The following is a 25,682-nucleotide window of genomic DNA, read 5'->3' on the forward strand; positions in this document are numbered from 1 at the left end:
GTTCACATACTGGTTCAAAGGCCACAAAGGGGTAAGAAATGGCCCATATAGTGCACTTTTGCATTTACTATTAGTAGTCTAACACCCATTAACACTATCAGTATTTTGCAAAATGCTTTTTCTTTTGTTTTTCATTCCCTCTTTACCCTTTTGGCAAATGAATGGTGTCCGTGAAAGCTCTAACAGAACATACCAGACAATATAGTGTTAAAGTGCTGCTTGAGTTGCTGAAGAGTTAGTGGGCAGGCATTACAATTCCCTGTGGCTGTAATAGAGGGTAATGTCACTTTAAGACATGTGATACTTCACAGAGGAGGGATGTATTGAAACAGACTACTGCTACTTACAGCACCAGCACCGTATAGCAGCCCTGCTCCTACATTTTGCTGCCTTACTCTGCCCCGACTGCACGGGACTGGGGATGGTCCGTCATTAACTGTAAACTGATTCTCATCAGGATCACTTCAAAGGTCTCATCAAACAGAGGTGACGCCAGGAGATGATTTAAAGGTGAAAATGACAAGGTTTCCACCCCTCAAACCTTGGCTCCTTTTCTGACAATACAGTCTGAATGAACCCGATGTCTTCTTTACTGTGGAAATAGCATTGGAAGAGAAAAACATATTTTTTAATCCTGATAAAGAAGATTATTGGGAAGATCTTTAAAAAAAAAAACCCTCCAATTGTGCACAGATGGATTTTAGAAAGTGTTAGAGCTTTCCAATGAACACTAATAGAGTACTCTGCTCTTGGCTGGATTTTTCAGGTAAGAAGCCTCTTTAAGGATTTAAGATTCAGAAAGCAGATTTGTAACCTATTCGGTCATATCTTGAGAACTATGTAAGGCTGGATGCATTATTTGGTGGAAAACACCTATTAACATAGAGACAAGAGAGTGAGCAGTGAGCTGATAGGCAGGAGCCTTGGAAGTGATGCTGAGAATTTTTAAAAAGTTAAATAAAAAAGGAAAAAGAAGGAAAATACTGCAAATGTGAAGTCACAGTAATCTTTTTAAGTGCTAAAAGCTATGGGGGTGAAGAAATGAGCAAGAGAAAGCCGAGTCATGGAAAAACTGTTAAGTTTTGATTGTGGTAGGCTTTTTTAAAGTTTAGATGAATTTCTAGTGCATTTTAACTGAAATTCACAAGTAGTCAGTGCATGCCACAGTCACCTCTATTTTGTCTTTCTCTAATTTGCAGTGTATTTTGAAAAGGCCCTTAAACGCATTCATTTCAAGATTCACAGAAGGGGTGTTGCTATTTATCTCTACTGAAGGGAATGCATCTATGTTATACTGATAGTTCTGAAAACAGTGAGGCTGAATCTGTTGTGTACAAAAGTAAACAGTGGGCAGTGAAACTAATTATAAAGTGAGTGGTCCATCTGAATCACAGAGTGAGGCATGAAAGGCACCATGCTGTTGCAAATAATGTTTTCCTACTTTGCACTTAATTATGGTTGTTACCATTTGTCTATTATAGTCCTAAACCCCTTTTAAATACTGCATCTCTCTCCTAAAGCCCATAAATTATCTTGTATTATGTCTTTATACACACACATGTATATAATGTATATTTCTGCTTTCCGAACATCACAGTTTTTGAAACAGTGCCAATTTCCTTGAATAAAGAAACCACACTGGGAGGTCACTAGCAGATTTAAATGTATAGTTGAAATACTTGTACTGTATCATTTGACAGCAGAAAAAATTTTAAAAGGAACAGTCTGGGTTCTACAGCTCTCTCTAAGAGAAAATAATAGACTTAACTGGATTCTTGTATAGAAAAATGCTTCCGTATCACTGGCTGAGTAAGGACGATGCTTCGAGTTTGATTAATTTGGCAATATGAAATGCAGCATAAGGTGTTGTTTGAGAAATTGGACAATATGTAGCGCAGTTGAGCCACTGTAGCTTGGAGGATCCTTATAGGTGCAGAAAAGACTGTCAAAGTTTCAGCGCCTGAGAAAAGGTATATGTTCATCCCTAAATACATACACCACCTGTGTATGCATATTCATCAACACTATACAACAAATGCCACGATGGGATCTTAGGAGGCAAAGCAATATTGTAAATTATGGCTCGCTCTAGGATAGAAGCATAGATCTTGCCTCTGAAATTCATTCTGGCTGAAGACAATTCCGTCTGATTTTAAGTCCAGCCAAAAAAGACCGGTTCTACAGGAGATTACAGCATGCCTCTGAGAAATGATTACTTAGTTTAGAAGACAGCAGAATGATTAAAAATTCATGACTGTAGAATTAAAAAAAAAATGCACTCTTTCCTTCCAGGCTTATGTCAGACTTACAATGAAGTTAGAATGAACAGGAGTATGCAGCTTTTCAAAGCCTGGAATAACTATAGTTTAAAGATCATCGCGTAAAACAGGCTGTATAGGCAGGATACTGTGCTTCAAACTGCCTAACGGAGAGTCAAAAACTTTAATTTATTTTTGTGTTCTGGCAGTCCTTGGAGTTTGGCTTTACAGAATTTCACAGAATTCATGATCTCTCGGGGAAGGCTTTCCCTCAATCCCCCTTCATGGCATGACCTCTGCTGGGTTAATTTCAGCCAGCAAAGTAGCAAAGGGGACATGACGTCTGAGACCCTCCTTCTCTCATCAGTGGGACTGACTGAGCTGGGGGCTTGAAGCTGGGGGTAATCCTCGCTATCTCATGTTCTCTTTAGAGAATGGCAATGGTCTCTGCGATGTCCTGGGTCCTGTATTTGTGGATAAGTGCTTGTGCCCTGCTCCTCTGCCATGGATCCCTTCAGCACACTTTCCAGCAGCACCACCTGCACAGACCAGGTAAGTCGGGCGCTGGCTCCCCTGCAGCCTCCAAGTCTCACTGCTGTCACCCTAACAGATGGTTGAATGTAAGTGACAGAAAGTGCTACCCTGTGGGCAGCTTGCCTCTGAATTCCAAGATTCACAATGTTGGCTGGATGCTTTGGGGGAAGGTGGGGGGGGGTACTAAAATGCCTTAGAGGTATTTCTATGAATCTCTCAGAAAAAAAAAAAATGGTTTTCTCTAAGAGTCTCCCTACCCCCTTCCTCACACCTTAAAAAAGTGAAGTCATTGGTTTTGGGATGCTTTGGCCAATAGCCAAAAACTCTGCAGAAGATGGGATAACTTGCAAGACTTGATGATTTTTTTTAGAGAGGCAAAATAGGATCTTTGCAACAATAAAATAATGTGTATGGATATTCCTTGTATATCTTATCTAGTGTGGATACTATAATCTCGGTGTGTATGTGGCTAAGGATTTTGTGGAGATGTTACTGCCAGAATTAACTTTGGAAGTAGTTTGTTAATGAAGAAGAAATTTAAAAATAACTTACTATTTCTTGTCTGGTTTAATGTCTCCTTTCCTTTCTCCCTTCCTTCACTTTCTGTTCTTCCAGTTTGTTCCGTGGTGTTTTTCTCTCCCTCCTTCTTGGCACTTTCAGGAACAAGTTCCCTTTAGCCTGATCCGCCCCCCCCCCCCCCCCCCCGCTATATTGAATTTTGATTTCTGGACGCATTTTGCTTTTCTTCGTCTTTTTGTTTAAAGTATATCTCTTACCCTTCCATGGCCTCACTCTTCAATCTGGATTTTTTTTTTTTTTTCACCTTCTTTGCCTTTCTCATTGCTGTCCCCCAGCTTGACTGTTCTTACCCATACTGGTTCTTTGAAAAGATTTCCTTCCATATTCTGTTTAGTTTCAGCCTTCGCATTCATTTACTCCACCCTCCACCCGCGCCGCCCTCCCCCATCGCCAAGTCTGGGCTCCGGGGACTAGTTGCGCCTCCAAGCTCCTGATCTTCAGTTTGGAAGTGCTCCCAGCCCTCCATCCCCTCTCAAATGCCTTCCTGGCCTCCTCCCATACGTTCGGCTGGCTCCAGCTGCGCGGTCCAGCGTCCAGCCTATCTCTGGCTCCGCAGTCGGCCTGGGCACCAGTCCTGGGCTCGTCGGCTCAATCGTCCAGCAACACCTCCCGGGGCGCTCTGTGCTGCCTCCCCGGGCTCTGCTTCCAGGCTGCGGGCAGGACGGAAAGATCGAGGGTGCAACCTGGGGTCCTCCCGCGAGCCCGCAGCGGGCTGGGCTGGGAGGGAGCGCCCCAGTGGGTTCGCTGCAGGAGCCCGGGCCACCCCTTCCCCCGGCACCTCCGAGGTCTCGGGAAGAGGAGGGATCGGGGTGGGAGGAGGGCTCTGGGCGGCCTCAGCCGGGGGGGCTGCGTCAGGGCCCCAGCCCCCCTCACTCCCCACGCCCTGAGTCTCGGAGGGAAGGCGAGGGGGCGCTGGTGCCCCTGCAGGTGGGCATGGAAACCGCTCCGCCACCCCTGCCGCGCGCTTGCATTTCAGCCTTGTGGGTCCTCGTCCCCGAGCGGGTACCCCCAAGCTGGGAGGCTTTGGTGCCGAGGCGGAGGAAGAACAAACGTGGGTTATGGATCCCGGGTTTACCTCCAGTTAGTTAATTACCAATCTGTTGAGGCAAAAATGTCTGATTTGTTACATTCCTACAAATAACGCGGCAAATCGGCATACATTGTCATGGTTAACAGTAAGAATTCGTAACAAAAATAACTATTGTGAGTGTTTTAGGCACACTCTCACGTTGTCTTAATCCGTCTATAAGTAGGTGTAATCCCCCGCCCCAACGCGCACCGCCCCCAATCCTTCTGTTGCCCAGGAGACTGAAGTTCTGAGCGATCTGGTGACTTGTGTGAGACCGCACAGCCAATAACTGCCTTTGGAAGTCAGGTCGGTCTGATGTCACCTCCCTGGCCTGTTTCCCAAGGAGGGCATACTATCTCTCAGGGCACAGAATAATCACGCCCAGTAGCCTCTTTGAGGGGGTGCGAACTGCTTCGCATAATTTGTGAAAACTTCCAAGTTATGTCAACGCACGGACTCATTTAAACTGCAAAAAAGGTGTCCATGGCAGGACTTGGTGAGGGGTGGCACAAGGCAATGGCAGCGCTCAGGACCGGCCCTCATCTCCTGTGCTTAACTTGAAGCAACTTGACCTTGGGAAAGTCAGTTTTCTTCTCTGGGCCCAATTTCCCATTTAGAGATACTGTGGGGGTGTGAATAAAATAATTTCTGTGACAGTGCTTTGTAAACTGTGAAGCTCCTTCATGAATATCAGTAACTCTGACATCCACAAAGGTGCAGGGTAGAAGTGCCGAATGAGTAAAGTTTTGCTGTTCACACAGCTAACAATCCACATAGGACAAAACCTTGTGTTAATCTCCCGATTTTTTTTTTAACTGTGTGATACCTGGCTAGAAAAAGACCGCTGCCTTTTATGCTGGATGTGTATAGTCCTGAAATAGAGTATACTTTGCAGTGAGCTTTCACTTAGACTATTAACTGACTTCATCAGTTAATACAGGAGGGTTTTTGTTTGTTTGTTTGTTTTGGCCGGGGTTACTGCTATGCTACTTGTATTAAGTAAACTCAGATCTTTATGGGGCTTGTTATCAAAAGATTATAATTTTAAACTGAGAAACATGTCGTTAAGTGTTGACTAAAACCGAATTCAGTATTTGCTTTCTCCACTGTCTATTGGTAGAAATTGCTTATTATCACCAATGCAGGGTCGATCTGTATGTCGGCTACCCCAAGAAATTGTAGCTCGGAACTCAATTTCAACCTCAAATGCTTATATATTTGAGATCCATTTCAGTCATTGATGAAATTAAGAAACTGTATGTACTCCTTTCTAGATGCAGGAAGATTAAAATGATATCAAACTGAAAGTCCAATGGTTCTATGTAATAGGTTTATTCAACTTTCTTGGGTTTTCAGCAATAGCTGCGAAGATTGAAGCGATAGATCTTGGACACAGCAATATTCTAGATTCAGTCAGAAATGCAATCTCCTCTAATACAATCTGTTTTGATTTTAAGAGTAAATGTATGCTTTTTTTGATGAGAGTTGTGATGTTTCCCTTTGTGAATCTTAAATCTTCAGGGACACTAATGAAATGTGTATGAAAACAAGAGAGAAATCACGGCCAGTTATCTGTGACAATCCCCCCCTAAATGAGCAAATAAATAAATAAATAGCTGGATAAATGAGCAAAAAGGAAAAACATAATCTCATTTTCTCAAATCAGTTAAAACAAGTGACATGATGAGAAAAAATGAGACACTAGGCAGACCCTGAGCTTTGCCACATTTGCCTAAGCTTGAAAAATCACCTCTTTCATAAAGCAGGAGCAGGCGGACACTGCATGCATACCAAGTATCCGGGAAATGTGAAAAATGACAAATCTTTCCCTCAGAGCCCTGAATGGGGGGAGAGTGAAGGCTTTACAGCTGCCTCCTCACCTGCTTAGGAACGGCTGGCCCCCCTCTTGCCAGCCGCTTACCCGCAGCTTCGCCATCCCCTACACAGTAAGATTGATGGTGTTCCCAACCCAAGCAGCCAATTTCAGTCTCTCAAGAAATAATCCACTACACTGACAAATGAGTGGAATTTGACGTGTTGTCCCCCTCATCAGACTGTGCCGCACCTGGATGGTACCAGCCAGCCTGGGTCCTGTAGGGGAAATGGTTAGAGATCTGGGCCAGTTTCTGCTGTCAAAACATGAAATCGGGACAAAGTTTTTGTGAGGCCGTGGATTTGAGATCTGTCTTCTCAATGCAGTGGTTTAGTACACAAACAGAATGAGAATATGTTAACCAGAAAACAGACTGATTTTAATAAATTCCCCTGTAGTCTCTAAGTACTTTCTATTTTTCATATTCATGGTATTAGGAATGCACCATTTATTTTCACTTACTCACCAGTTAAGAAGGATTAAAACAGTCGATCAAATGGAAGTGAATTTTAAAATTACACAAAAGAGTAAAATGTGCCATAGATTAACAGATTTGTAATTTCAATAATTTAATATTTGGCTAAATCTAGTTTTTATTTTAGTAACAATGTAGGAAATTACCATAACAACTTGAAGAATACTTGTGCCTTTTATGTATATAAATAGTAAAGCTAGAAGGGGACACATAATTTAGAGAGAGACAGACTGAACAATGAAAACCCAGAAGCGCTGTGTTCCCTGGTTTCAGGTAATTAAAACAGACAGCTTCAACTCTTTCTAAGCATCAGGTGTGTAACAGGTGAAAAAGGTGGAATGGTTTGCTGGATGTAACTTTCTAATTTAGAGTTCATTTTTTCCCCCTCATGTATATATGAATTATGACAGTAATTTCAATGATTACTTAATTTCGAGTGTGTGGGTATGTGTGTGCGGGGGGAGGTGTTATTCTTGAAACTTAATAAAACATGGATCATTTCAAAATACTATAGTAAGAAAAGATCCTTGGGATTCTTTAGTAATTTAAAATTACAAAGATAAATTACATGGGACAAGAAGTTATAAGTGTCTAATGAATCATTTATTCTTGAGTTGCTGCTATTGTATGACAGGTGTGTATGGAAATAATATATGGAAAGATCACTCTGAACTTGGCCTGATTTAAAACTATATTAAGCAAACTATATAGTTAGAGGGAGGTATATATTTATGACTTAATTATTGCATAGTGAAAGATCACCGTGCATTTAAGTGTGATTTTTTTTGGTTAAAATACTAAAAAGCATTCTTGTATATCTTATCTTTACCTTAGTATTCAGTATCACTTTATTGAAAGCTGATTAAGGAATATGTGTTAGAATACCAAGGCACATTACAATAAAGGATTGTTTTACAACTGTAGTATGGAAGATATTGTCAGAACAACAGTGGTTGCATATTGGCTTTTTAAGAATTCTTACCAGTACTGGATTGCTAAGTGTAGTGAATTGACCTAAGGATTAGAGCAGACAGGTTGTTATGTGGTGTAAGCTGGTGCTAGTGATAATCCATTGATCATCTGATTGATGTTATTGACCTTGTCCCCGAGTCAGAGTGCAGCTATGGACATTTGATAAGACCTCAAAAGTATCAAAACCAAGTAGAGATGCAAATAAATATTTCCTGTCAATCCCCTGAATTTATAAGAGAATTATCACAATGCTATATAAATATTGTTACTTGTGTGAGCTCAGGCTATGGCCTCACTTCATCATAGTTAAGGAAAATAGATCTTATACCACACTGAAAACAAATATTTAGAAGCGGCACTACTGAACATTAGCCTTCAGTTGTTAATTTCTTAAAGTTCATTTAAGATGGCAACTTGAACTTTTTGAAAAAGTCTTCCAGTTTTAAACTGTGTGAACATCTCAAAGCTTTAGTATGTAAATTGGTGCACCATTTTTTGAAAACAATTTGGCAGCGTCTCCCAAAATGTAAAATGTGCAAATCCTACACAATTCCATTTCGAGACGCCTATCCTAAGAAAATGATTGGACAGGTATGGGAAAATGTATGCAAAGGTCTAGTTAATTTAATGGCAAGTAACTGGAGGGGGGCTTTATGTACATCAAAAAGAGATTGGTAAAATAAATCCCTCACAATGGGATTCAATGTAGCCACTGCAAAGAATGAGATGTGTTTATATGTATTCCTAAGGAAAAATGCCCATGATATACTGCTGAGTGGAAAACAGAAAAAAAAAGAAAAGAAACAGAATATGCAGTTTCAAAATCATTTTGGAAACAAAATATTAACACAGGCATAAAAAGATGTCAGAAAAGCTATAAGCATTTTATACGTAGTATCAGTTAAACCTAGTGGTAGGACTAGAATGCCTTGGACTTCTTATTTCCTATAGTTTTTGGCTTTTATGTTTATATTTTTTTCTGTTTTTTAAGATTTATTTATTTGAGAGAGAGGGAGAGAGAGAGATTGAGAGAGAGCAGGGGAGGGGCAGGGGGAGAGAATCCCAAAGCAGACTCCACTCAGTGGGGAGTCAGAAGTGAAGAGGGGCTCTGTTCCAGCACCCTGAGATCAGGACCTGAGCCGAAACCAGGAGCTGGCTGGTGAACCGACTGAGCCACCCAGACACCCCAGTTATGTGTTTTTAAGATTCGTTTTTAATATAGGTAAATATTACTTTTTAACCCAAAGCTTAAAATACAAGCTCTAGTTTTATGGGCAAAATTAGAAATGTATCAAACAGTGTTGTCAATTTAAGAGGAAAGAAGGAAGAATAGGTCGGAAAGTATCATGAGGCACTTTTCCTTTTAAGAGCCTTAATCCAATGAAATCTATAGGCCAGTATTTTCCAGTTCACAAAATACAGTAACCTCAAGATGCTGCTTGGAAAAAGGCTATTAAGTGTTGGGGAAGTACTCATTGTCTGGTATATTCTCCTCTTAGAGATTTACAGCGCTTGTAAGTGCATACAAGTTCTGGAAGGATTTGCAGATAGGAAGCCTGATTGTGTTTAACTAAAATTTTCCATTTTTTTTTAAATTTGGGCAATATCTAAAGCGCCTATTCCTAGCACGTGCATTGAGAAGTGTGAGCCACTGTGCTATCCATCTGCTTATCTCTTACTTTTAGTAAGGAACTAGACATATAATAGGGGCTTTAAAAGTATTTGTTACATTATTAAGGATAGAAGGAATGAATGTTCTGGTAAAATCTATAATTCTATTTCATTTATTACTGCTTGTGTGTGGGTACGTGTGTATGGATTGTTGCATATGCCCCTGTGAGTGTGTTTATAATTTAGGGATACCACAAAAAGAGAACGGTATAAATATTAAATTGTCAGTATAACACACGTATGTATGTGTGTATGTGCGTGTTTGTGCAATAGTTTGTGTAGTTATTTACTCTATTTGACAGCAGTTCCATTAACCATTAACCCAAGGAATATGCTTACAAATGTTGTAAAACCTTCAATCCCTAAGGTTTTCATCACAGCACAAGTTTTTTTCCTACAGATTTAGAAAGTACTATAAGCGCGGTCTTTAGGGACTGAAGAGAAACTTCTCTTAGCAAATAGGAAAAGGCCTCTGCTTTCAAATTTTTTGATATCAAGAGAAAACTTCACTTCATCTTTGTAGCAGGGAGAAATAACAGACAGCAATTTTTCCTTTCTTTGGGGTAAAAAGAAAATGAATTATTTTGTTAACCATTGTGTAAACTAATTAGATTCTCTAACGTTAATGTCCTCAAAGTACTTAGGGAAACCTGTCGGCCTACTGTTTCTTTCTCCTCCTCCATTTTTATATAATAAAGATCCAGAGAAAGAAAAGAGAATTGATATAATCGCAGCTATTTTCTCTCGGAAGATGGATAGATATGCTCAGTGATGTGGTTATTCATGAAACACATTCTTCTTCCATGCAGGGAAGGAGTCAGACCAAACCCCACCCTGAGTCTGGGAGGGAGGAAGACCTACACCCTCAGCCAAGGTCATTGTTCTGCTGAAGTGATGACCTGTATTTACCTTCACAGTGCCCTTACTAGACCTTCTCTTTTAGACATGCTTTCATGTCACCCAAGAATACAGGCGAGCCAACTGAGTCTGCATATACCCAAATTACTTCTTGTTTCCCCCTCATGTGGATGAAGAATGGATGGATTGAGTCATAGGCTTTGAAGTGAATACAGAATGCCAGCTCCCAGGTTTAGATGAGCTACTGCACAGAGAGGAAAAAGCAGGTCAGTGCTCTTGAAATTGATAATGTATCTTAGATTCAGGTCAGAAGGCCAGTAGGTCAGACTTCCCACTGAATGAATGTTGTGTAAGTATTCAATAAATATTTTCTCATCCACTGGGCAAGAACTTTACATCCTTTAAAAATGCAAATACTGGCAGGAAAGTACCACATTAAGCCTTTTTTATATCGAATGGTAACGGGGAAGGAGCATCACAGGAGGGATGGGACACTGGGGCATTCAGGATCAATTGTCAATTGCAAGCCTGCAGTAAGAGGGCAGAAGGAAGCAGTGGTTTTCATATTGTGCACAGACGCTCCAAAGAGGCCATCTATGCATCCTGCAAACATAAAGTATATTCCTGTCCATTGTAGATGGACATGGCCAATACCTTCGTGCAACAGCCAGTTAGCAAAGATGATTGAGCCAGCCTGAGGATCACTGTGGCTTCTGAAGAGCACGTGGGCCTCCAGAGGGCAGATCACATCCTTAGCTATGCCAGAGATAGGCTCAGTGTGACTACATCATCCCATGGTTCAAGGCAAGTGGGAGACTTAGACTTTTTTGGATAGTTTCCTTATCTTTTAAATGTCAAGTGGACCAAACAAAACTTGACTCAGGGCTATTTCCCACCTGCGGGTTATTAGTGTGTGATCTCAGACAAGATTATTTCCGGCTCCACCATTTTTTGATTTCTAATGAATTTGTCAAATCCTTTTACATGAGCAGGGCAGAAAGGTGAAGGCAGTGGGGCTAAAAGAGGAATTTTTATGCACGTCTGTCTTGGCTTATTTAGCTTATGCCTGTGGTTTCTGTCCCATCCTGACTTATATCCCAAATGCTAAAGGGCTGAGTCTCTGGGTATTTTGTAGACAAGCTACTAACTGTTGAAGGAGCTAGTAACAGAGTCTGATAATCAAAAAGCACTTATATAATGAAGCCAAGGGCCTGAACAGAGGTCTCATTTTAAATCTTAGCTAAAAATAAATTAATTTTCCTTTAGATTAAAGTTTGGCAGAAAGAGTAAACTATAAATGTAATGAAACAGAGAGAAGGATCAGGCAGCAGGGTCATGTTGCCTGTATAAAGCCTTTAATTTAATACTTTATTTAAGTTTTCAAAATCTAGTCTGCAGTCCACTCGTGGGTTAGAAATTTATCTTGGAACTCAACAGTGTTTTGTTTTGTTTTGTTTTTCCTGCTCTTGTTCTTTTCAGATTTCGTGTGCACTTATTTTGCATCTGAGTACAGTCTACTGTATAGCAACTGAATTATCATTCTATTAGAATGACATGTAACTAAGGTTTACTGAGCTTCCCTACTTCACTTTTCTATTAAGAAAGCTGGCAGCCAGCTCTTGGGAACATTGCAAAGTGCCTGCATGAAAATAATTAAAATTCATGCAATTTGGGGAGGGATAATTTGTTACCAGTGTATCTTGAGTGTTGTTTGAGTTGTTTAGTGATTTTGAATTGCTGTGGTCTTCGCTTTTTAATTCTCAATTAGTGTTGGTTTAGTTTCATCATTATCAATTAAATTTGCTGTGGGCTGTTTCATTAACCCTATAGTCTGTAATGATGCATGTTTGCATGTTTTGGATTTTAGATTTACCAAAGAACAGACTTGAAGACATTTCTGAACTGTGGCTCACAAATGATTTACCTATATCTATATTGGAAAACATGTATATGCAATCACTCTCAAACTTATTTCTATGGTGACACTTCTAAGTGACATTGTTTATATACTGCCTATGAACGTATGCAACACAATTCTCAAGGATTGTGAGACAATAACATATTTGGTTTATCTTTCTATCCATAGGGCATCATTTTATAATCTATGAACATGTTAATAGGCTCATCTTATTTTATAAAAATAATTAGTGATTCATAAATGTATCTTTCCAAGTATTTATTAACTAAGTATTTTTCCACTGGGAAGTGGAAATAGACAGGAATCGGGTATTTTGCCTCCTTGGCGTGCTGTAGACAGGAAAGTTTGAATACCATTGTTTTATGAAGAAATTGTAATGAGAGACCAGCCCCACATATATCTCTGAATTTAAAAATGTGTGGCATGGCAAAAAATAAAAATAAAACCATTTTTTTTCTGAAAGAAAAGAAGATATAAGACAGGATAAGGTGCTGTTTGGAAGCTTCTCGGATGAGGTCTTAATAGGTGAATTGTTTTTGTAGCTTCTCATATCTCTATCTGATGAAAATGCAAGATGCCATGTATTGGACATGTGCTTGAGAAACTAGGTCACTGGGTGAACATTTGTAGGGCAACATTTTTGACAGCTATTCCCAGGATTGTTTAGAAGTAAAAGCAGATTTATGGGACACAAGCTGCCAATCTCCAGCCCTCCATCTATCACAGGCCCAAGTAATCAATCACAGTGATTGTTCCCGTGGAGCCAGGATGTGATTTCAGAAACTCTCAGTCCCGCTCCAGGCCCCACCTACCAACTGACATCGGCGAGCAAGTTGGGAGTATTTGACCATCTCCCTTTGGGTTAATTGACTGACTATCTCCAGAATCTGTTTCCTATAAAAAAAAAAAAAGTACACACCATAAAATATTTCCTTGAAAAATAAGAAAAATGAACCAACTGCAATTAAATCAAAATTTAAATAGCCATGTGTCTTGTAACTACTGTCTACGATGATACAGCTTCCATATTATTGTAGACAGAAAGACAGCTTCTTTCTGTCTGCTTGTGAGAGTTACACAACTCTCTTTTCATTTCCCCTAGAAGTTTTTATTCCTTTCTCCATTCTTCTGTATTTCTATGTCTAAGATGCATAGTGGCTTCTGTTATGAGCTCTAACCAAACAGGGTGCTCTGTGGTCATAAAACATGAAACCACTTATTCTGAGCAGAGGGTAATTGGGAAGTCCCAAGGGGGATGATTTTGTGTTGGGCTTTGAATGTTGGTTAGGAAGTCAGCTGGCTGGGGAGGATGAAGGATGATGGTTTCAACCAAGGGGAACAAAACACGTAAATCTAGAGGCAGATAGTTGTGATACGGTGGGTTCGTGACTTGGCTGGCTATTGGCCTTAAACCAGGTGGAGAAACTTTGTATTATTCCAATTAAAGGGGAGACAAGATTTATTTTTACTTTGTTACCGTTTTCTAATCCACGGGCTGCCTTTCAATGTACACTGATGGTCATAGGTGGAGAGCTAGATAAGATGGAAGGGAAGAGTCCCAGTATCTACAATTAAAGTCTCTATGGAAAGCAAGTCAGTTAATTAACAAAAATCCAGCCACTGTACTCTGTCCAGTTTTCAGTGTCCCATTAGACCTTTCACACCTTTGAGTTGTTGTTACCTTTATGTAATAAAAGACCAAATATGTCACTACAAGTTGATTTGAAAAGTCTGGTTATTATATTAGAGAAAACTGCATATCCCTAAATCAAAACCTGAGGATAATCATGTCTACTTCTAACATACAACAGATTTAATACTCGTTATTTGACAACTGTTTATCGATCACTTACCAGGCGCAGAGAACTACACTTCCACACTAATGACAGTGGGGTCACTTTATTCTAATCACTGGTTTAACCCTCCTTTCCCCACTAGATTGTTAACCTGGAGAGGGTAGGGAGCCCAGCAGTCTTACCATGCCTGACACAGAGTTGGCCACATGGTAAGGGCCAGTGAATACCTACTGAACAAGTGAGTGAACGAAGGACCCTAAGCATTTGATATTTCATTGAATCCTCGCAATAAACTTGCGAGGTAGAACATCTTTCCCCTTTGCCAATAAAAAATATCTTTTAAGGGCGCCTGGGTGGCTCAGTGGGTTGAGCTGCTGCCTTCGGCTCAGGTCATGATCTCAGGGTCCTGGGATCAAGTCCCGCATCGGGCTCTCTGCTCATCAGGGAGCCTGCTTCCCTCTCTCCCTCTCTGCCTGCCTCTCTATCTACTTGTGATCTCTCTCTGTCAAATAAATAAATAAAATCTTTAAAAAAAAATATCTTTTAAAAAAAAAAGTTAATTGATTCGTTCAAAGTCATCTAGCTTGGAAGGACAAATTGAGAATTTTTCCAGCCTTTGAATATTTCCAGCTCAGTTTCCTGAGTGTCAGCTGTGGGTAGGCCCTACTATGATTCTTATAGTATGGCATATGATCTTTACCAGAACTCTACATGGGAGGTACTGTTATCTCTATTGTGCAAAACACTGCAAAATTGCAGATAATATTAATAAAGCTGGAAGGAAAACTTGGGTTTGGCATTGACTCTCACTCGGGTGCTCTTGCCATCACAACCAGGTACTACTTTAGCACTTAGGAACCAGCTGGTCCTGGTTAGTTTAAATGACAAAACAAGGGATGCCTGGGTGGCTCAGTCAGTTGGGCAGCCAGTTGTGATCCTGGGGTCCTGGGATCCAGTCCTGTGTCAGGCTCCTTGCTCAGCAGGGAACCTCCTTCTCCCTCTGCCTGCCACTCTCCCTGCTTGTGCTCTTCCTCTCTCTCTCTCTTTATGACAAATAAATGAAACCTTTTAAAAAAATAAAATTATAAAACAAATTTCTGTGTTGAGGGGCATTTTTCTGCATTAGCAGACAACCTTGTCTTGGGCATTTAGCTTGGCTATATCATGCAATAATTTTGAGTCTTGTGGCTGGCTGAATAATGCTCTGGTCTTACTTTTGCTTTGCAACAGGACTGGCTGAAAACATGCTTTCTTTTATTATTAGGATAATAGCACCTCATTTTCAAATATTTTTTTTTCAGTCTCTTGGGTTGCTTTGTTTTTGTTTTTGTTTTTAGATTATGGAGACCCTTTTTTGTGCTCCAGGTGAAAAAGCAACAACATAAGATAAATCTACATTGATTAGATTCAGTCTTAGTGTAGATTTTCTGTTTTACTTCACATGAACTTCTAAATCATTCATACTGGAAAAGGATTCTCCTTAACTGCAATTTAACTTTTTGATAAGATTTTTTGGGGGCATTTATCATGTTGAGACTTTATAAATTATCTAGGATATTGTAAAGTGGGCTGACCTTTCTAGTAAGTGGTTTGATCATTTGCAGTGGTGTCTTTTCGCTAAAATATGGAATTTTCTGTCTTTCACATGACACTTGCTAGATCTATGGCCCAGTAACATGCTAGGTAGAAATTGCTTATAGAATCTGATGGGAGGTCTCCCTTTTAAATTCCTCTCAGCATCAAAATAAATCTCTCTCCATTTTCCAAAAATATCCCTGTGAGTAATTATGGTAAATTCCTGCTCTATAGCTCACTCATTCTATGGTTATACCAGTGCAGACATTGCTAGTCAACCCAGATTCAACCTCTGAATCCTTCCAGGTACAACACTTCAATCATCAAGTTGTTAAAAGAGATAGAGATGATTTTAAAAACAACCACAACCACCCCAAAACAATCATCACTTAGTATCTATTATGTTGCAGACTGTGCAAAGTGCCTTATGGGGACCTACCTGTTTACTTTTGAGATAAAACATACTGTCCATTAAGGGTCTAGGCTGTTTTTATATGTAGTTTAATTCACCACTACATATAGAGTACCTGGAAAACTTCCTGAAACAGGGTAAAGTACCCTTTAACTCAGGGTTAGTGTAGCATCTACATATATCTTTGAGAATTGGATAGAGTTGACATACTGTGGGTGTTTCACCTGACCTCACCCTCTTTGCCACCAACTGCTCTTGGTGCAAGGAACCTATAGAGATAGGAACATCTTGGTGTACAAGGTAAACTAGGGATTTGCATCCCACCTCTCTCATTATCACACTATTAGCACTAAATGTGGGCACATTAGTGTCACTCTCTCTGCCTCACCCACAAAATTTATAAATCCATGCTTATAAAATTCCCACTTTGCAGGTTTGCATGAAGAGTAGAGATGTCTGTTCTATACCTCCCATGCAATAGGTATCTGGCATATGGCATCTCATTATATTATTATGTAAGTATATGAATGTCAAAGCAAAGATGATAGAGAAGTGCCTCATACCAACACATACATCCATTTTTTATCATATGAAAAAAGGATGCACATAGAAGTTTTATAACTTGAGGGCACCTGGGTGCCTCAGTTGGTTAAGCATTTGCTTTTGGCTCAGGTCATGATCCTGGGATCCTGGGATGGAGTCCCACGTTGGGCTTTCTGCTCAGTGGGGTGTCTGCTTCTCCCTCTCCCTCTGCCCCTCCTCCTACTCATGCTTTCTCTCTCTCTCTCACTTACTGGCTCTCAAATAAATAACATTTTTTTAAAAAGGATTCCATCTTTTGATGGCTGAGGAATATTCAATTGCATATATAGAGATATATGCATATATATACACACCACTTCTTCTTTATCCATTAATCTGTCAGTGGACATCTGGGCTCTTTCCATAATTTGGCTATTGTAGACATTGTTGCTATAAACATTGGGGTGTAGGTGCCCCTTCAGATCACTACATTTATATCCTTTGGGTAAATACCTAGTAGGGCAATTGTTGGGTCATAGGGTAGCTCTATTTTCAACTTTTTGGGAAACCTCCACACTGTTTTCCAGAGTAACTGTACCAGCTTGCATTCCCATCAGCAGTGTAAGAGGTTCCTCTTTCTCCATATCCTTGCCAGCATTTGTTGTTTCCTGACTTATTAATTAATTCTAGCCATTCTGACTGGTGTGAGATGGCATCTCATTGTGGTTGTGATTTGTCTTTCCCTTAAGCAACGTTGAACATTTTTGCATGTGTCTGTTGGCCATTTGTATGTCTTCTTTGGAGAAATGTCTGTTCATGTCTCTTGCCCATTTCTTGACTGGATTATTTGTTCTTTGGGTGTTGAGTTTGATAAGTTTTTTTTGTTTTTTTTTTTTAATAGATTTTGGATATTAGCTTTCATGGCTAATCTCTAGGTAATGTTTAGCCATGGGTTCTAAGTCAGTATGAACAGGTCAAAACTTAGAGCAACCTTCCTTCAAACAGCATTTTCATATGTAATTATTGATGAAGGTGCTATAATTAGTAACTTTAGTAGAGTCTGTGCGATGCCAAATAATGATGAAGATTTATTAATTAATTTAAACATCTGACCAATAACTCATTAACAGGAAATAGTTCAAAAGTCAGTGTTGGTCCTCTGTGATTCTCAGAATGGATTATATCCTTATTATAACCATATTAAAATACCCACTGGTCAACTGGAATCTGATTGTATTTATCTATGTTTCTTAGGTGTTTTTTCTTTCTTACAATAACTTACACGCTCTTTATCCCAGGACCCATTGACTAAAGGGTACATACTGATAAATGCATTACAGTTTTCATCAGGGTGCCATTTATGTGTACTCATATGTGTACCCCATATTTTCTACTATGAATACAAAATATATCTTTGTGTATTAAAGATTGCCTAAGTACCACAGGGTCTAATGTTTTGAGACTGACAAAACAACCACTCCCCTCAAATGAAGTGCCATCGTTAGTTTCTTACGTTTTAGGACACAAGGAATTCAAGCTAGTATGCATAGGATCTTCGGCCAAGTCACTTAACATTTCTCAGCCTCAGTTTCCCTTTCTGTGAAATGTAGAGGATAATGTTAATATGAACCACAGTGGGAATCATCACATAACTTAAATAAATGCCTTTTGTGAATGTAAACAATTTTATAAATATAATTTAATGAGAATGAGAAGAAGAGAGAAGAACAGTTAGAGACATGGATTAAAGATATTGTAAGATGATGATAAATTTGCGATTAGTGTTTCAGAGTCTTTTTTAACACTATACCCAACAGGCAAGAGCTCTCTTCTGAAGAGGTCAAAACCTCACAGAAGCCTTGCTCAGTTATTTGATAAAACTTTATTATCTCTTTTTTACTGTCCTCATTAACATACTTCAAAACTGCTGTTAAGTATTTCTGGCAAGCACAGAATTAAAGTAATTTTTACAATAGTATAAAGGATTTATTAATTTTAATCTTTTCATGAGTCTCTTTATATTCAATTGTGACATTAATAGGCTGCCAAAACAAACTAGAGTTAATTGTATTTAATTAAATTGTTGAAAACAAGTAAGGGTAGTTTATTATTATTGTAAGCAGAAAGCTCTATTGATGTACTTGTTTGTGAGAATAAGATCTGGTGTGAAGTTCTTTCTTCTGGGTATGGTATTATTCATCAACAGAAAGCAGTATAAAATGCTAATTAAAGAGAGTTGTCATTATAATAGAACTCTTGGAGGGGAAACTTCACATAGTGTTTATAATCTTAAACCCAGTGTTCGGTAAGTGTGCTAGGGATCCGACCAGGGGAGATATCCCTGTTTTTCACTGTGTTGCCTGGGGAGTTCCAAAACCATCTTTTCACATCCCCTTCTTTTCTTGGAGGAGTTGTTTGATGGTAGGAGAGTCTAAGATCTGGGTCAAGGTCTTGATGGGAAAAAAGTACTTCAGAAGAGAACAGAAGAAATAGGAATAACTGTACCAAGAGTTAGGGATGGAGTTTAGGTAGCAAAGAATTTGAAGCAAAGATAACAGAATTATGAAGGCAGATACGTAATCTGAGGAAGATCACAATATCAGGGAAATAACACTCCTTTGTCATGGATTAATGCATGTAAATATTTTGAAGACAGAAGGATGCCGAGTCAAAACTGACTTTGGAAGAAATAAATATATAATTCAGGCTAAAAAATTAACTCCTTAATTCTGTCTGATTTAGATATACATTAAATATAGATTTTTATTTAGTAGTTACTATGTGCGTGGCATTTTACTAAGAATTCCATATTATTTCGTTTATCCTTACACTTAGCCCTGGAGGTAGCTACTTTTGTTCTCTTTTTTCCACTGATGAAGGAAATAACATTCAAGGAATTTAAATAACTTGTCCAAAGTGTGAAGGTAATAAGTGTGAAGCCAGGATTAAAACTGGGGTAATCTGGTTCCAGATCCCAAACTGTTAATGACTGAAATTCTTCGCTTCTACCAGTATTGTTTTCATTGTGATGGACTGTACTAAGATGGAAATAAATGCCCCTTAGGATAGGCTAGTTGATACTCTGGTAACCTTTCAGTTCCAAATCTCAATTGCTCAAGGCAACCCTATATTTTAGCGAAGTTTATGCCTGACTCATCTGTGGTTCCCTGAAGTTGCCTAGAAGCTGTGCTCTGTGTTATCTTCAATCAGAATTAAGAACAGGGGTGCCTGGGTGGCTCAGTGGGTTAAGCCTCTGCTTTCAGCTCAGGTCGTGCTCTCAGGGTCCTGGGATCGAGCCCCACATCGGGCTCTCTGCTCGGCAGGGAGCCTGCTTCCCTCTCTCTCTGCCTGCCTCTACCTACTTGTGATCTCTGTCTGTCAAATAAATAAATAAAATAAAAAAAAAAAAGAATGAAGAACAGCATCCATTCGAAATAGTACTGTTATCATGGTAGAAGAAAGAGAGAGTTTTGGAGGTAAGATCAGTAAATAAACCCTTCAGCCTGAAAATGATGCATGTCATTCTGCTCACAACTCATTGGCCAGCCCTGGTCATATGGTTCAACCCAATGATAAGGGGCCAGAAAATGGGTTCCTATCAGGAAAACAAGCCCGGGAGGCCAAGAATGGGTGATATTGGGTGTTCAGCATTCATGGCAACCCAAAAATGCCTTAGGGGTTAGGAAATGACATGTTCTTTGGTATAGTACTCTTCAACTCTCAGATATCCAAGTTTAGATTTCTTCGCTTTTTTAGAGTTTGGAGAAAGCTCCAGAAAGTTCAGTCTCTCGGTCTAAGAACAAGAGGATAATTCGGTTAATGAGTCTAAATAAATAAATAAATAAAATCAAAACACAACATGACACCAAGCATACAGTTTTGTTTTGTTTGTTCACGTAGCCGACTTTTGAATAACTTTTGAATAACTGGGAGTTACCAGGCCCCGCTCCACAGCTGACTGAATGTGAAGCAAACCTTTGAGACATTGGGAGTTCCTGACCTTTTCTTCTGTGGAGTCTCTTTCCCCCAGCAAACACCTAAGGCTCTTGCTAGCTCCTTCTCCCCTTCTCTCCCTCCACCCTCTCTTTTGTGTGAATCTAATCTGTGAACTGCTTTTCACTGTTAAGAATGGTCACCTGTGAATAAAAGGTCAAAGCGTTCACTACTGCACTCTCTGGGAGGCTGTTGTTTTCTTCAGATGAAACTTTTATAGGGCATGTTGAGTAAGTAGGTGATATCTTTACATTATCCTCAGTCTTTTTTATTCTTATTTTCATTTTAGTACTGTATCTGTTTCTAGTTGTTGGGCAGAGAAATCAGTTACAGATCAAATGCACCCATTTGTCAAGGATTAATGCATATAAATGCTTTTATGACAGCGAAAGACAAAGGCTTGTAAGGATGGATGCTGACTTTGGAAGAAAAAAAATAATGAAGCTAGGAATAAGCAGGGAACATTGCAGCTCTAGGTGCTAAATGACTTATTTTCAAATCCTGGGAGTACAGTAATATTATTCCTCTCCCCGTTCTTTTAATAAAACAGTCTCTTAACCCACAGTGATCTCAACTGAAGAAATGTTGTTTTAGGGTGAGTTAGGTTTCCTGAGAGCTGTTTTTTTAAGATATAGGATCCTTATTTATAATAAGGATAAATCCTTATTAGCTCCCCCCCACCCCCCGACCCCCCCGACCCCCACCCCCGCCACAAAGGGCTGTGTTGATGGAAGAGGAAAAGCTGCAATGCACTACTGTGAATCTAGAGAAAGAAAAGAAAGAAATAGGAAGACTGTCTCGGTCCATCAACACTTTATCTGTCACAGATGTCATTAACAAGTGTTACTTTCCCATCAATGGTTCAGGAAGACAACACTCACATAGCAGGGTTCCTTTTGTGAAATGTGGATGTCTGACCTCCCACTTCCTGGAAGCGAGATTAGGGTGAGGCAATTATTTTGTCAAGAATTTAAAGGACTTTCTAGATTATCTCTTATCTCTTTGCCACACGTGCACACACACATACATACACACTCCCTCATACATTGTTAAGATATTTTAATATGATACTTAAGTAACTTAAGAGTTGGAAATTACTTTAGCAAACATCCAGACCAAGCTGTCATTAGACCCTTTATTTGCATCAAAATACCCCCTGCCAAGTGGTTGTTGATTTGCTGGTTGAATCTTACCACCATTTTGATTTGAGGCATGCTGAACTTGGGACTTGTTCTCTGGCCTAGGTAAAATTCTTTTAATTATCATCTGCCCCTATCCCAAAACCTCTTCCTTTCGTAGTTTTCTTGATCTCAGTTCATAGCAATTCCTTCCTTCTGTTCTTCACATCAAAAGTCTTAGACTCTCTCTCAACTCCCTTTCTCCAGATTTCACACTTAATCTAACAGCAAAACGATTTCTCTTAACTTCATACTATATCCAGACTCCAACCACTTCTCACCACCTCCACTGCTGTTCCTGAGCCAAGCCGCCGTTTCCCTGAAGTGGATTATGACAGAAACCTATGGTGGTGTTAGCCAATCCAAGTTCAGCTGCCTGTCATTGGAAAGATCATCAATCAAGAGATGAGTTTTGACTGGAAGGGAGTTTGAGCTTTATTTGGGAGGCTGGAAACATGGGGAAAAGGAAGACTCTTGTCCAAGAGCCAACTCCGAGGTTTCTGGCTGGCCCAGTGGTTTTTAAAGAGGGTTAGGGCAGTTAATCAGCAAAGGGCGTGTGGTGTCCTACAACATTTCTTGATCATGGGCAGACCTCCTGGGACCAGCTACAGATGTTATCCCAGAGCTCCGGGCTTGTGGGGGAGGGGCACAGCTCCTGTTTCTCGGTGTGAGGAGGACGGAGTTCTTCCCACAAAGGGGAGCAAGGTCTGCACATACACAAAGGGAGGTCAGGAAAAGCATTTGTATGATCTAAAAGAAAGAAAAAAACATTTTGCTGAAAAAAATTGCTGGGCTAATCAGAAAGCTGAGGCCGCTTCCAACAGACTTGCTGGCCTCTGTGACCTGGGAAAGTTCTGGTCCTTCGCTCCCCCAGGCCAGTGGTCTGCGTTCCTCAAAGTAAATTGGTTCTGTTTCACACCAAGGGCCTTAGGTCAGCAAGCGGAAGGAGCCTGTCCGCTTGGAGCAGGTTAACCCTTCAGATGGGCTGGTCTCCTGCTTTCCCCTGTGCTGCCTACATTGTATTCTCCACAGAGAAAGCAGAATGATAAGGCTGACAAGTCAGTCAGTTTGTCACTCATCCCTCCAAAACTCTCCGTAGGTTCATATGTGTCTCAGGAGAAGTCGATGGCCCTACGCAGTGTGCCCCTTTGCTTCCCCCATTATCTTGGTGACATCCACTACTGTCTTCTTTGCTCCTTCTCCTGCATCCACACTGGCCTCCTTGTCCCTTCAAAGACACACACTTCTATGCTCCTGGGCTCTTGTCTGCCTGCAGTCTTCTTCCCCAGATATCTGCAAGGTCCACGTCTTCGCCCACTTCAAGTGTCTGCTCAAGTATCGCCTGCTCGCAGCTGACCACTTTATCTATTTTAATTTCACCCTCCTCTCCGATCTTGAGATCCCCAAAACCACAAGGGCAGAGATTTTCATCAGGTCTGTTCCCTGATGCATCACACAGCACAAGAAGGCCGTTAAGAACTGTTTGCTGACTGATTGACTTGAATGAATGAATGAGTAAAAGAGAAATTTTAGGGCTTTATAAGATAGAGATCATTTTCTGTATTACCCATCAAATGGCATATGATAAATATTAATTTATTGCCCCCACAGCCTCATAGCCTGTGGCCAAACCTTGTGACCAAAACCTGAGAAGGTAGGAACTTATCCTCATTTTTCAGGTCAAGAAAAAGAAATGCAGAGAAATTATGGAAATTGGTCAATGTCACACATCTTGTAAATGACAAAGCTGGGATTCAGACACAGGCAGTCTGAATCTATAGCTTATGCTCCCAACCAGTGTCTTACACTCTCACACGTGTGTACCTTGTTTCTAGAAAGGGGTATATAGTTACCTTGTGATGTCACTCATAAGGAAAATTAATAACATTCTCAGCTTCCCTGGAAGGCACTTTCCTAAATTTCCCCTAAGACATGGGAAGTTGTTGTCCTTTGTGTTAGTGTGTTTTAATACTGGATAAGTTAAAATTATTAGCTCCATTTCTGCCCCCTGATACTTAGTAGAATCCTGAGGAAACTGTCGCTGGGGAAGATTATCTGGACTGTTTTAAATTTTATAGTGGGAACAGAGCAATCTCACTGTGTCTTCCATAGGAGAGCGTTACTTTCTTTCCTTTTTTTTAAAAAAAATTAATTTATTATTTATTAACATATAATGTATTATTAGGCCCAGGCGTACAGTTCTGTGAATCACCAGATTTACACACTTCATAGCACTCACCATAGCACATACCCTCCCCAATGTCTATAACCCAACCACCTTCTCCCTACCCCCCAGCAACCCTCAGTTTGTTTTGTGAGATTAAGAGTCTCTTATGCCTTGTCTCCCTCCCAATCCTATCTTGTTTCATTTGTTCCTTTCCTACCCCCCAAACCCCTCACATTGCCTCTCTACTTCCTCAGATCAGGGAGATCATATGATAGTTGTTTTTCTCTGACTTATTTCGCTCAGCATAATACCCTCTAGTTCCACCCACATCGTTGCAAATGGCAAGATTTCATTTCTTTTGATGGCTGCATAGTATTCCATTGTGTATATATACCACATCTTCTTTATCCATTCATCTGTTGATGGACATCTAGGTTCTTTCCATAGTTTGGCTATTGTGGACATTGCTGCTATAAACATTTGGGTGCACGTGCCCCTTCGGATCACTACATTTGTATCTTTAGAGTAAATACCCAGTAGCGCGATTGCTGGGTCATATGGTAGCTCTATTTTCAACTTTTTGAGAAACCTCCATGTTGTTTTCCAGAGTGGCTGCACCAGCTTGCATCCCCGCCAACAGTGTAGGAGGGTTCCCCTTTCCATAGAAGAGCCTTTCAAATGTAAAACTATCTTAATGTGTTTTCCCTTGGTCATTTTTGCACCAGGCTAACTGAGGGTCATATGAAATGGTGCAGCTGTGGGCTGGGACAGGACTATCAGTTGTGGAATCCCAATTTTTATTTAAACAGCCCTGGGCCACAATAGCTCTTCCAGAAGCCCTGCCTCCCTGCCAACTCAGACTGAATTTATCATCAGTAAGAACCCCCAGGTCTCTTTCACACATGCCACAGTGAAGACACGTCTTCTCCAAGTCTCTGTCTTCACAGCTGGCTATTTGGACTCAAGTTGGCCTTTTAATTTGTCCCTGTTCCTTTCCATCTTGTTAGATGTCAACCTTCATTTCCTGTTACTGGAAACTAAAAATTCCAGTTCTCTCATCAAATATATTAACTGGATTACCACTTTAATGTTTTTGAATGAACAGAGAAATCTACAAGTTAAATACTAAAAAAATTAATTTCTCACTCTGTCTTATACTTAACAGATGAATCATTGAGCACTGCATCTAAAACTAATGATGGCCCATATGTTGGCCAGTTGAATTTAAATTAAAAAAAGGAGGAAAAGAATAATTTCTGTCCATCAATAGATGTGATCAAGGATCAAGAAGATGTGGTGTGTATATATATATATACAATGAAATACTACCCAGCCATCAAAAAATGAAATCTTGCCATTTGCAATGACTTGGATGGAATGAGAGGATATTATGCTAAACGAAATAAGTCAACAGAGAAAGACAGTTATCATATGATTTCAGTCATATGGGGAATTTAAGAAATAAAACAGAGGATCATAGAAGAAGAGAGGAAAAAATAAAACAAGATGAAATCAGAGAGGGAGATAAACCATAAGAGAATCTTAACCATAGGAAACAAACTGAGGGTCGCAGGAGGGTAGTTGGGTGGGGGAATGGCGTAACTGGGTGATAGACGTGGTGGTGGGGTGAGATGTGATGAACACTGGGTAGGCTGATGAACTGCTGACTTACCTCTATCTCTGAAGCTAGAAATACATTATATGTTAATTAATCGAATTTAAATTTTGAAAAGAACATTAATAATCAATTCTATAATGAACCAGTATATTGCAAATAAACTTAAATTTAATAAAAAATTAATTTCTAAACATGAATCAAGCACTACCACATT

The 25,682-nt window shown here is 39.9% G+C and overlaps 1 protein-coding gene across 3 annotated transcripts in view; it reads left to right on the forward strand.

The window, feature by feature from the left end:
* The first annotated feature begins 323 nt into the window (after positions 1-323).
* The window catches only part of TAFA1 (TAFA chemokine like family member 1), a 521,479-nt gene continuing 496,120 nt past the window's right edge, over positions 324-25,682 (forward strand). Inside the window, exons 1-2 of one of the 3 annotated variants that reach the window (XM_045989771.1) lie at positions 324-766; positions 2,690-2,810. In XM_045989771.1, coding sequence (XP_045845727.1) covers positions 2,693-2,810 — 118 coding nt within the window. In that variant the 5' untranslated portion in view covers positions 324-766; positions 2,690-2,692. Of the gene's footprint in view, positions 767-1,840; positions 1,971-2,689; positions 2,811-25,682 lie in introns of those variants that run through there. The other 2 variants (XM_045989769.1, XM_045989770.1) reach the window with 2 other exon arrangements.

This window comes from Meles meles, chromosome 20 (genome assembly GCF_922984935.1).
Source record: "Meles meles chromosome 20, mMelMel3.1 paternal haplotype, whole genome shotgun sequence".
Taxonomy (NCBI): Eukaryota; Metazoa; Chordata; class Mammalia; order Carnivora; family Mustelidae; genus Meles; species Meles meles.